The 13468-nt window shown below is 46.7% G+C and overlaps 1 protein-coding gene across 1 annotated transcript in view; it reads right to left on the bottom strand.

Annotated features, from left to right (window-relative positions):
- Positions 1–7199: 7199 nt before the first annotated feature.
- LOC113406389 (trefoil factor 2-like) overlaps positions 7200–13468 on the bottom strand; it is an 8748-nt gene continuing 2479 nt past the window's right edge. The window contains exons 3-4 of the mRNA XM_026651016.1: positions 8031–8180; positions 7200–7207 (exon numbers count right to left, since the gene is read on the bottom strand). Of these exons, the coding sequence (XP_026506801.1) occupies positions 7200–7207; positions 8031–8180 (158 nt within the window). The remainder of the gene's footprint in view (positions 7208–8030; positions 8181–13468) is intronic.

Here is a 13468-nt window from a genome sequence, read left to right as displayed (position 1 = left end):
GGGGTGGGGAGAGGGATCGGAGCAGTCAGGGGACATGGAGCAGAGGGGTTTAGATGGGTCGGGAGTTCTGGGGGAGGGCTGTCAAGGGGTGGGTAGTGGTTGGATGGGGCGTGGGAGTCCCGGGGTTTTGTCTGGGGGTGGGGATGTGGATAAGGATTGGGGCAGTCAGGGGACAGGTAGGAGGTAGTGTCCTAGGGGGCCAGTTAGGATGGGGGAAGGGTCTCAGGAGGGGGCAGTCAGGGGACAAGGAGCAGGGAGGCTTAGGTAGGGGGTGGAGTCCTGGGGGGCAGTTAGGGGCAGGGGGCCCAGGAGGGGGCAGTCAGGGGGGAAGGGGGGGGGGGTAGGGCTGGGCTCCTCCCGTCCTCTTTTTTGATTGTTGAAATATGGTAACCCTACCTGATATCACACACTGATGTTACAGTCAGGAATAACTCCACTGATACCAGTGCAACTGGGAGCTCAGGGGCAATTGAGGGTGGAGAGCACCTTTTGGGTGCTACCCCAAGGCATTGCCTCTAGCTCTCGTGAGGAGATGGGCCTCCAGAGATGGGCCTCTGGAACACTCTCAATGTACTTTGTACCTGGTGCTCTATTGAGTTCAGGAACCAGTCAGGCTACAAACGGCCTGTACTGAGGAATGTACCAGAGACCCCCCCCGCTCCCTCCTCACATGCCAGCACTAGCACTGAATCAGTTATACTGGTATTAGCACTTGTAGGAGCCATACTGGGACAAGGCTCCAGGGCTCAGATTCACAAAGGAATTTAGGTGCCTAAATCCCAGATTTAGCCACTACTATACTGTGATCCACAACCCCCCCTGCTCAGTTACTGCCCCTCATGATGCCAATGGATGGTCACTTGGCCAAGAAAAGTGAATGACAATGATTCTATAGCCTGGTAGTTGGGGCCCTCATGTAGGAGGCCTAAATTCAAATCCTTGCTGCGGAGACTATTAAGTTATTTATCAAAAGTGGAACAGCTTCAAGAAGAGAGCTTGGGAATGCCCCATCCTAGAATACGCCACAGCCCAGTGCTTGAGGCACTCTCCTGCAGTGGAGGAGGCTCAAGTTAGATCCCTTTTCCACATCACAAAGGGAAAGGAACTGAACCCAGGTCTCCCACAACCCAAGTGAGTCCCTGAACTACTAAGCCAGTGGTACCCAAACTGTGGGGCATGGAGGAACATTTGGGGGGTGGGGGGAATGGTGGGGCACAAGCCAGCACCCACTGGGGGCAGGGAGGGAGCGTCACCCAGCCCTACTGTGCCTCCAGCTTTGCTCTGGCCCTGCCCATAGCTTGGGCCCTGGTCCTGCAGCTGGCATCAGCAGTGGCTCCATGCCCAGCCATGGACCCAGCCTCGGCCCTGGCCCCTGGCTCCCAGCCTTGGCTCCCAGCCCTGGCCTTGGCCCCCGCTGCAGCTCCACCCTGGCCTGAGCTCTCAGCTCCCAGCCCCGACCGCATCTCTGCTCCCAGTTCCAGATCCCACTGTGGCTCCTGGCCCATTCCCGGCCGTGGCTCCTGACTATGGTTTCCGGGGCAGGGGTGTGGACAGATTCCACGAGGAAGGGTGGCATGATAAAAAAAAGCTTGGGGACTACTGTACTAAGCTACAGCTTATAAAGGAAGCACCTTTGCTTTGTGAATCCAGTCTTCCTTTTTCTTTGTTTTTTTTTTTTTTGTCAAAATGCTTGAAAGTTGAAAGACATTTATTTCAGGTAGAACTGAAACATTTCATTTCTACGTTACCAAAAAGATTTGACCTAAACATTTTTCAATTTGCCAAAAAAATTCAGAAAATGTCCTTTTCGGTTTGAGACAAAACTACACTTTTTTGGATTGTTTTCAAAATTGCCAGCAAACCAAAAAAAGCAAACAATCCATTATTTGTCCAGCTGTACAGAAGCACTCTTCCTTTAATCCAGTAAAGGTACCTATTTTACAATGTTTTCTCAATCTGCTGCACTCTACTGGTGAATTCCTGAATGAATGAATTGCAGCAATTTTCCTGAAACCATCTCTGAGTCTTGTAGTTCACCAGCTCTACACAGCAATTCCTTACTGGTCTGAATCTGCCCCTTCTTAGTGTTCATGTTCCTTATATCAAGTAGGGAGGGAATTGTGTCTAATAACTGATTAATCTGCCACAATTTACAGCTATCAGCGACTAACCCACTGCTCAATGTAAGTTAGTTCTGTGACTGAGCTTGAGGATGCCAGGCTGGTAAAGTTCACAGCTACAGACAGGGCTGGCCTTACCATGAGGCAAACTGAGGCGGCCACCTCAGGTGCCAGACTGTGGGGGGGGGGTGGAGGCACCCCTAGAATCCAGAGTGTAGAAAATTGTGTCTGCTGCTGGTGCATATGTATTCTCTCTGCTCTAGATGCACAGAGATGGTGGAGTGCTGTGCTGGAGGAAGGAGGGCACAAGAGACATAACAGGTAGGCAGGAGAAAAGGTGAGAGGGAATAACAGAAGGCAGCAGGAGCTGCAGGGAGAGAGAGGAGGAGGAGCCTCTTATGTACCTCTCTAGCACTCCCAGGGACCTGGACTGATTAACACCAGCTTCTCGGGGAGCTTCCTGTTTCCTGCTGCTTCCCTGAACCCACTTGAGGAGAACAGGCAGTCACCTGAAGTAGTAGGAGCCAGTTAGGCCCTTAAGACGCTGCTATCTTCTCTAACTCAGGCCCTGCTACCAGCCTGCTTATTTGTCCCCTTCAATTGATTGTTGAGAGCCACTATAGCTGGCACAGAACAGCAGTCATGAGTGAAAGAAGAAAACACCCCTTTGGGGCAGCATTCAGAAAAAGAAAGAAAGCTTTTCTATCTAAGCAGGAAGGAGCTCTCCTGAGATACATAGACACAAATGTTCACGGTGAGCCTTCCGGCCCCAGTGAGGATGTGAGTGGTGAGGAGATGCCTGTTTTTCCAGTTAGTGAGAGTGCAGGTGACCTGGCAGCTACTGCAGCATCCATCTCTCCATCTCAAATGGATGTAACCATGCACATTCCTGAAGAAAAGTGTAGATCAGAGAAGAGTGTGGTGGAGGCGCAAGAAACAGCTGCTGCTGAGTTTAGTTCCTTAAGTCTAGATTATCCAGGACTGTGGACCCACTTGAGCAGTAGCCTGAGGGACTTCCTTGTACTGCATGGGCCACAGCAAGTGAAAAACTTCATGTCCCCCAAAGCCAATGAAAATAGAAGTTTCCATCCAACAGATTACTGGTGTGAAATCCCCAGTGGTGATAAAGTGGAGAGGCCATGGCTTATGTACTCAAAAACCCAGAATGCTGCCTACTGCTTTTGTTGCAAACTCTTCCAGTCTAATGTTCCAGCCACATTGGGTTCTACAGGAACAAAGGACAGGAAAAATCTGGCTAGAAATCTGGCATGCCATGAGAAGGCAGCAAATCACTAGAGAGCATTCCATAGGTAGAAAGAGCTTCAGATGAGACTAAGGTTAAAGGCCACCATAGATGATCAGCATCAAGAGAAGATTGCGTCAGAGTCTCTTTACTGGCAAAATGTTCTGAAAAGGCTCATTGCCATTGTGAGAATGCTTGCTACCCAAAACTTAGCACTGTGTGGCATTTCAGATCAGCTGTAACAATCAAACCATCGAAACTTCCTTAAAATTGTGGAGCTGATGGCTGAGTTTGATGCTGTTCTCCAGGAGCATCTAAGAAGAGTCACCAACCAAGAAATGTACACACACCACTAACTTGGAAAAACAATTCAAAATGAGATCATACAGTTACTGGCAACAAAAGTCAAACAGAAGATTGTGGCAGATCTGAAGTCAGCAAGATATTACTCTGTTATTCTGGACTGCATACCTGACATCAGCCATACGGAACAAATGACTTTAATGGTGCGTTTTGTAACAACAACAGAACCTAGTGAAAATGTCCCTGCAATGGTGACTGTCAGAGAGCATTTTCTAGAATTTATTGACATTGATGATACTACAGGAGCTGGTATGACAAATGTGCTTCTGAAAAAGCTGGAAGATACGGGAATTGCGATAGCTGACATGAGAGGTCAGGGCTACGATAATGGTTCCAACATGAGAGGAAAGAACAGAGGAGTGCAGATATGGATCCGAGAGTTAAACCCTCAAGCTTTTTTTGTCCCATGCAGTTCTCATTCATTGAACTTGGTGGTCAGCGATGCAGCATCAGTTTTGAAGGATCAGAATCCATTAGCTATGGATGTAAGATCTTAACTACAGTTTCTCCTGAGAACTTTTCAGATAGGCCCGGAGTCCACAGCTTGGCCTGGGCCATGGGGGCCGGCTAACAGAGAACAAGACATATCTCAGAGGAAGCTGGGGTAAACAGATAACCTTGTGTTTCAAGTCAGTGTGCGCAGTCAGCATAACTCCGAATGTAATTGGGCATCCTTATTGCGAGTTATAGACACATGAAGCGCTGAGAAAGGCCTCACCGTTACTCCCTAATGCAGGGCGGAGATAGTGGTACAATACCCCTCAGATCCTAGACAAAGTTCGTGGAGAGGCCTAATATGATTGACATGAGTTATGACACCCTCCCCTCACAGATGTATGCCAGTCCTAGCCCACAGAAATGCAAGGGTAAACTTGTGAAATTGTTAAGTACTAATTACTGCTTTTTCGCTTTAAATCTCTAGGAATGTACCTGTTGGTCAACCGAGAGAGCTGCTACCTCATTCCCCTGGACCCCAAAATTAGGATTTAACCTATACATTTTAATAGACATAGTCTGGGGGTAATTATCTGTGTGTCAGCAATATGTTAATTTGCGCCATAGGTGGAGCCATTATGTAATCTTTTAGACCATTGGCTTATTGGGCTTATCTTGTCTTGCTGCTACAACCTATCCAGGGCTTGGGAAAACCCATCCCTGTCGCTTCTCTCCGCCCAATGAGCACCATATATAATCAATAGTAATTAATTGTTTTGCAGTGTCTCTGAGCCTGATAAGCAAAGTGACACTCCGCCAGCGCTGTGCGTAATAAACTCCTGTGCTTGACTCTACACGGTGTGGATTATTGTTCCTTCAAGCTTCTAGTGAGGCTGCTTAATTTTTTAATGTAATTCAGAGCATCTATGTATTTTGCTCTGCATCAATTCATCAATGGCAAATTTTGAAGCAACATCTGGGAACATCCTCTCTGACACTGAAACCACTGAGTGCCACACGATGGGAAAGTCAAGTGGAGGCGATAAAGCCTATCAAACACCAAATTGGGAAGATATTTGATGCCATAGTTGCCATTATGGAGGATAATGCTATGACAGGAACTGTCCATGGGAGAACAGTGGCAGAGGGAAATGGAATCACCAGAAACATACATAACTTAAAATTTCTGTGTGGCTTAGTGTTGTGGTATGACATACTGTTTGAAATAAATGTTGTAAGCAAGAGACTCCAAGGTGTTGACCTTGATATATCTGGAGCAATGGAACAACTGAACAAAGCAAAGTCATACCTACAGTCTTACCGGTCAGATGAGGGATTTCAAAATGTTCTGAAGAGTGCACAGAAGTTGGCAGAGGAACTTCACACTGAAGCTATTTTCCCACCCATTCAAGAATACAAAAGTCACTGAAGAAGAAGACACTTTGATTACAAGGCACGGGATAATCCCATAAGAGACCGCAAACAACAATTCAAAGTTGAATTCTTTAACCAGGTGATAGATTGTGCAATACAGTCAGTTGAAGAACGTTTCATGAAGCTCAAGGAACACAGCAGTATATTTGGGATGTTATATGATATTCCAAAACTCCTCACTATACCTGAAGAAGACTTACACCAGCAATGTAGGGCTCTAGAGACAGTGTTGACACATGATGACATGCGCGATATTGATGTGAGTGATTTAAGTGATTAACTGAAAGCCCTTTCAAGATACATTTCAGCAGGATCAACTCCAAAGGCTGTTCTGGAATATAAGTGCACAAATAAGATGACCACCCTCTTTCCAAATGCTTTTGTTGCTCTGTGCATACTTCTAACACTTCCTGTAACAGTTACCAGTGGAGAACGCAGCTTCTCCAAGCTGAAGTTAATAAAAACACATCTACGCTCCACAATGACACAGGAGAGGCTGGTCAGCCTTGCAAACATCTCAATAGAGCATACCATGAGAGGAGTAGCAGAGAAGTCCCATGAGAGGAGTAGAACAGGAAGAAGGCAGAATTGAGACCTTTCAAAGTTTTGGCCCAAGCAAGGGGACGTGGGGGCATCATTTGAGCTCCCCGCCTCAGGTGCCAAAATGTTGTGGGCCGGCCCTGGCTACAGAGCTTGGCTCTTTAGCTCAAGTTGTAGCCATTTGTGCTGCTTGCTCTGGAGGTATCTGATTAGTCCTTTATTCCATTAATGTAAAGGGACCTTAAAGTGAATGAGCCATTATGAGTATGAACTAGAGCTGGATGGGAAATGGTCTTCCGGTCTAGCAAAAATGGAAGAGGTCAAGATTTTTTCGTTCCTCAATGAGATAAAATTGAGACCCTTAAAATTTTTCAAGCAGAAGCCAGGTGAGACAATAGCCAGTGGTTGAGGCACTCAGCTAGGATGTGCAAGATCCCACTTCAAGTCCCTACTCTGAATGGGGCAGAGCCTGGATTTGAACCCTAGGTCTCCCAGTTCCCACAAAGACTATTAGCGTTTTGAAGAGAAAGTCCCTCTTGGACCCAAGAAACCTTCCCAGTGAAAGTTTTGTAGAATCTGTCATAATCTTGTGAAAAGTTTCAGTTTCAACAAATCAGCATTTTACAACAACAACAGTTTCATCAAAAAATTCTCCACCAGCTCTGGTAAGGGCATCACAATCTGATCCCAACTGAAAGTGCTGTGGTTTGTGTCAGAAATATTATTGACTAATGTCTCATCTGCAGAGCACTAAAGTATGTACATCTAGAGGAAGGGAGAAATATTGGGACAATTAGAAACAAAGGACAACCCAGCATTTATACATTTTGTTTTGATTCTTTTATTGCTTTGGACAGCTGCCCGGTACCAACCAACTGAAAAGAATAAAAGCTGTGATTAATTAGGTCATTGGAAAAGGAGTAAATCCAAGGCAAAAATGATCTGGAAATCAGAATGATTACAGAGTGCGAAGTGTACGATGTGAGGGCTTTCTATTATTTTCCTGCGTGAGTAGTTCCATTGACAGAGAGGTTCCTGGTGAAAGTTCCTGGTGCACAGTCTCTTTAACAAGCTAGGGAAGAAAGAAAGAAAATGGGTTAAGGATTGAATTTTTTCATCAGATCCATAGAAGATTAAAAGCATTGGTTTGCCTGTGGCAAATAACAAAAAGTTGTATATCAGGCAATTGTTCAGCACAACAGTTCCCTCCTACACATCTTTCTATATGTTTAAGGCACATGAGTTACGAAGATCTATCAAGGAATGTGTGTAAAGGTGTTATTATTTCTGTTACATAGAGGAGATGACTAAGATGGGAGCTGTGATCCACAGAGGGGAAGTTCCAGACTGGCTGAGATGCCCCATCTGGACTCTGAACCACCTTCTTGTGCCCTCCTTGTGGCATTGATACCCTGATGACTGGTCCTAGGATGCAGGATCCTGGTTGGAGAGGGTTAGCTGCAGAGCAGTACTAAGTACTGTATGCACAACAACTGTCTTCATATCCCTTTAATGACACACAAACATCACTGCAGGCGACATTATAACAGCTGTGAGTGTCATGTAATAAATAATTATATCCTGCTTCAGCATAGGGGGATGGACTGGATGATCTCTTGACGTCCCTTCCAGGCCCATATTTCTATGATTATTCATTCCCCCTTTTTTAAACATTAAACATCTCTACCTCACTCACACCCTGCGCATGCAAGACTTGAACACAAGCAAATAATGAAGGAAAACTCCATGAAGCTTAGTCTAAGGGAATTCTCTACCAACTCTTAGCCTGCAAAGTATAATGGAGACCAGAAAGTAAAAGAATAAAATTCCCAACTACAAACTTCTGTGTGTTCATGTCCTGAGAAAATTAACTTTATTTCACACACATAACTTACCTTCTTCCACCCGATGAGGAAAAAAGCACCAGGGGACAGCAGGGGGGTTTGACTCAAAACAACATCCTCTTGCCTCACATTCTTTAGCAGGGATGCCGGGGTAACCACAGTTCTGTCTGAGTTTTACCTCTGCTGGACAGACCTCTTTATCTGTTTTTTAAAAAAAGGCACATTACCTTAGGTTTCTTTTATTCTAGTCATTATTAATATTACCATAGCACCTAGGACCCCCAGTCATGGACCAGGACCCTAGTGCGCCAGGTGCTGTACAAACACAGAACAAAAACACAGTCCCTGCCCCAAACAGCTGATAATCTAAGTATAAGGCAAGAGACATCAGATGGCTACAGACAGCTAGGTGGAGGCATACATGATGTTTATTTGTAATCTACTGACAAATTGTTAGTTTAATAGCACTGGACTCGGCTATAGAAATAGAGAGGCAGAGTCCCTGCTGCATCAAACACGTGCTGGGTGTGGCAGGGAGGGGAAGGGGTTCTGTGAGGGAGCCTGTTACAGCTCCTGATTCTACACCCAGCCTTGGTCACAGGTGCAGTTTACAGCAACTAGGGACCAGCTGCTAGATAGGGGTTGTGGGAGTGCCTGGTGCTTTGGCCACTCCCATTGCTCTGAGTGAGGTAAAGGGAGTGCAGTGGCAGCAGAGAATTTGGCCCGCATTTCCTACATAAGGTGCTAACAGCAGAAACTGCCTGATTTAAATAGTCCAGCAGAATGAAGGAATCAAAACCAGGTCCCAGTACCTGGAAGCAAAAGGTTAAATGTTTTAATAATAATATAGTAATTGGCTTTGTACAGATTGTAAACTTCTCTGATCTGGGGCACGTGTAACATGACAACAATCCAGCTTAGAATTTAAACGATACATTGATGAGGTTTGGCCAATGACTGAACATGACAGCCAGGCCAGTCTTCTCAACATAGGTACCAGATACACATGGGGCAAAGCTAAGCCTGTTTAGCTTAAGTCTAGAGTAAAGGGGGGTGGGGAGCCCTCCCACCTCAGCAGGATCGTGGGGAGGAATTGTGCCTCAGAGGCAAAATGCTTCCTAGAACTACCTAGCATGCAGGAGCAGAGTCAATGGTGGAGTCATGATCTTACCTCTTCCTCACCCCTCCCCACTAAAAACAATGGTGCTGTCTCCCCCTGCCCTAGGGAGTCAGAATGGAACAGCCCCTGTGTTCTCCAGATCACATAGACGTCAATTGATCCTGACCCTTTTGTAGGTGCAGATCTGAGAAAGGGTCCCTAAAGCCCCACAGAAATCAGAATCTGGCTCTTAACAAGCAGGGCCGGCTCCAGCGTTTTTGCCGCCCCAAGCAGCGAAAGAAAAAAAAGCCATGACCGGAACTTCGTTGGTAGCTCTACTGCCGCCGTGTCATAAACAGATAGTTAAGGGTTAATGCCTCTTTTACCTGTAAAGGGTTAAGAAGTTCACCTAGCCTAGCTGACACCTGACCAGAGGAACCAATAGGGGGACAAAATGTTTCAAAAGGAAGGAGGGAAGTTCCCTTTGTCTGGGACAGTTTTCAGTTTTGGCTGGAGTGCAAAAAATCAAGGAATCAGTTCTTATCAGAGTAGTGAGTATTAAAAAAGGAATAAATAGGTTTTGTTTATTTTCTTTTTGTAACTTGTCTTGCAATTAGGGGAATAATCAAATTGGGTATTCTTTTGTGTGACTAAGTTTTGCCCAGGGGAACATCCTTTGTGTTTTGAATCTGTTGTCTGTGAGAGTAGCTGGTATGCTAATCTCTCGCAGAGGTTTGTCTTTCACCTTTCTTTTCTTTAATTAAAAGCCTTCTTTTTAAGAACCTGATTGATTTTCCCCTGTTTTTAAGATCCAAGGGGATTGGGTCTGGACTCACCAGGAATTGATGGGAGAAAGGAGGGGGGATGGTTAAATTCTCCTTGAGTTAAGATCCAAGGGTTTGGATCAGTGTTCACCAGAAAACTGGTGAAGAAGTCTCTCAAGGCTCCCCAGGGAGGGAAAGGTTTTGGGGAGAGGGGGAGAAGACAGAGTTTCCCAAATAACTCATAAATCATTTGGGTGGTGGCAGTCAGACCAGATCTAAGCTGTTAATTGAGCTTAGGGGTTCACATGCAGGTCCCTATATCTGTACTCTAAAGTTCAGAGTGGGGGTAAAACCTATAACACGCCGCTTCATTCTTTGGCGGCAATTCGGCGGCAGGTCCTTCCCTCCGAGAGGGACTGAGGGACCCGCCACCGAATTGCCGCCGAAGAGCCGGACGTGCCGCCCCTTTCCATTAGCCGCCCCAAGCACTTGCTTGCTGCGCTGGTGCCTGGAGCCGGCCCTGTTAACAAGGGTGTTGTACCTCCTTAGTCAAGTGGGAGGAGCACAGCCTAGGTGGGGAGGCAAGAGCAGTTGTTCAGCAAGTAAGTCAGACTGAGGGAAATTGTGCTCAGTCTTCAATCATGTGAGGGAAGTAGGCTGTTTAGGAGGTAATCAGGGTCCATACTTCAAGCTAGGCGTGAAAATTCACATCAGGATCCAGAAGACCATTGCAGAATTGAAATCAACTGATAACTGCAGCTGTGCATATCTGTTTGGTAAATCTCCAATTCCCCTTCAGCAGCTGTGGAAAAACTTATGTGGGCATATTTCACCACCATGCAGCCCAGGTATGGTGTTCCTGCACAAGAATATTTATTGATGTACAGTCCTGCTCTGAAAACTGAATCTGTAAAAATGGCACTGTGGGATTCTGCAGTTTGTTTCTCATGAGTCCCATAAGAAACGTTCCATTTATAAAATAAAATGATTCCCTCCCCCTAATTCTCAGAGTGCAAAATCAGTCTGGGCACTGACAGCCCACATGAATTCTTTCCATCTCATGTATCGTATACATTGTAATAAAGGTTCTGTTAGAAAACTGTGCCTGTTACAACTATGCAGCCTCACTGTCTTCAAATTATGTCCTCAGTGCTAAATGTGCAACTCCAGTTGCCTTCAATGAGTTTGCATGGCTTTAACTAATGGGAACTTAGAGCAGAAAGTTGCTGATGATGCAAAAGAAGGAATAAAACGCATCTTACTCCCAGAGCTGTGGTGGCTCTTCTGGCCCAACAGGAGTAAAGATCTGGTTGTGTCATTAAGGGTATGTCTACACTACAGGATTAATCCGAATTTAGATAATTCGAATTTGGGAAACAGATTGTATAAATTCGATTGTGCGCGGCCACACTAAGCACATTAATTCGGTTTTTAACCACATTAATTCGGTGGTGTGCGGCCACACTACTCCATTAATTTTAACCACATTAATTCGGTGGTGTGCGGCCACACTACCCCTAATTCGAATTAACAAAATCGATTTTGGTGCTACTCCGCTCGTCGGGGTGGAGTACAGAAATCGATTTTAAGTGCCCTTTAATTCGAAGTAACTGGCTCCGTTGTGTGGACGGGTTAAGGATTAATTCGGATTAACACAGCTAAATCCGAATTTAAAGTCGTAGTGTAGACCAGGCCTCAGGTAACGAAAGAACTGAATACAGGGAGGGGTGGGGGAGAGGAAACCTGCTGAGCAAGAAGCTGCCTTTTTTGTATGCTTGCTTTTCAGAACTGAATCACACTTCTATTGTTTTCTATTTGACCCTGGTTTTTGTTTGTTTGTTTTCCCCCTGTCCTCTGCACTGCTAAATAGAGATCTGGCTACATAGGGGCTGGAATGGAAGCATTATCCATCTTATCTTTACGAAAGGTAATAAAAATGACTCGTCATGATAGAGACCAACTGTCTTATGGATGCTGAACCTAGTCCGTAAAGTATTAAGGTGTCTGTGAACCAAACTGCTACAGCAGGTCTAATGTGCAGTAGTTGTGTGAATAATAAGAGAGTTTCTAGACTTACCATTCTACTGCTGATGAGTGATTTGCATTGCCTCTCCTAGTCAATCAATTTATAAATATCTGATACTACAGGAAAAGCTTTACACAGGGTTTGCTGCCCTTTGGGTGTTCTTAGTAGGACTCTCCTCTGGCATAAGTTGCCTAAAAGCAGGGTTGAAATGGGCTTTATTCTTTCTTTTAAGAGCTCGTTAGTTCTCAAGCGTTTTTCAGGTAAAACTGCACCTCTTTCTTTTGGAGAAGGGGATTGAAAAGAGGTGTATCATCCCATGTCTGTTTGATGTTGTTTCTTCTCTTGGCCCTAAAATAAAAGGATTTGAATTCTGTGGCCTAAATCCTCTGGGTACCAGAGAGGATATTCTTGAATGCAGGTGTTTCACTACTTCTCTGTCTACTCCTTACTAGCCAGAAACAAACTTGCTCCAGTGTACATGTTCAATATCCTCCAATTACTCGTATTAAGAGTTGGTGGCTTCATTTACAGATAAGAATCCCTTGCCCTTCTTGACTTCAGTGGGTAGTACTAAATTAGAATTAAGCATTATGGATAAAATAAAACAAAAGGCAAAGGCAGCCCCTTTAGGTGTTTATTAATAGGACTGGACACCAGATAGCTCTGAGGTCTTTGCAAGGTACTCTAGAGGTTTTTGAAGCTAAAATTAATTCATTTATTCTGTATAGTGCCCAACTCTATGGAGGAGTTTCTACAGGGGTGAAAGTAACTTAAAGGACTTACCGGTACTCAGGGCCAGGGTCCTGTGGAGGGGGAGGGGCCTCAACCGGAAGCGGGGGGGGGGTCAACTGGAAGAGATATAAAGGGCCCACTGCTCTGGCTGTGGTAGAGGCGGGTGGGAGCCCTGGGCCCTTTAAATCACCGCCGGAGCCCCATGGTAGCGGTAGCTGCGGCGGTGGCTGGGAGCCCCAGGGCTCTAGCGGTGATTTAAATGGACAGGGACTCCGGACGCCGCTGCTACCCCGGGGCTCCGGCAGAGGGGCTCTGGCGCCAATTTAAAGGGCCCAGGGCTCTGCTGCGGTAGTGGCGGCCGGGAGCCCCAGGCCCCTTAAATCACCGCTGGAGCTCTGGGGCTCCCGGTTGCCGCCACGACCCCGGGGCTCCAGCAGACATAGGCAAACTAGGCAGCTGCCTAGGGCGCCAAGTGGTTGGGGGCGGACAAAAGCGCGCTCCGGGGCGGCGGTGGAGTGGAGGTGAGCTGGGGCAGAGGGGCGCGGGGAGGGCCGCCTGCAGCAAGTAAGGGGGGGGGCGGCACACAGGGGACCTGCTCCCCGCCCTAGCTCACCTCTGCTCTGCCTCCTCCCCTACGCACGCCGCCCCGCTCTGCTTCTCTCCCTCCCAGGCTTGCGGCGCCAAACAGCTGATTGGCGCCACAAGTCTGGGAGGCGGGAGAAGTGGAACAGCGATGGCGTGCTCGGGGAGGGGGCGGAGCAGAGGTGAGCTGGGGTGGGGAGCTGCTGCACGGCTCCCCGGGCTGGGGGGTGGGGAGCTGCGCGGGGTGGGTGCCTCAGGGCGGAGGGGGGGGGTGGGGAGCTGCCGC

This window comes from Terrapene carolina, unplaced genomic scaffold (genome assembly GCF_002925995.2).
Source record: "Terrapene carolina triunguis isolate 2854851 unplaced genomic scaffold, T_m_triunguis-2.0 Scaffold30, whole genome shotgun sequence".
Lineage (NCBI taxonomy): Eukaryota > Metazoa > Chordata > Testudines > Emydidae > Terrapene > Terrapene triunguis.
The sequence above is the reverse complement of the archived record's forward strand: the minus strand, read 5'-3'. Positions and strand labels throughout refer to the sequence as shown.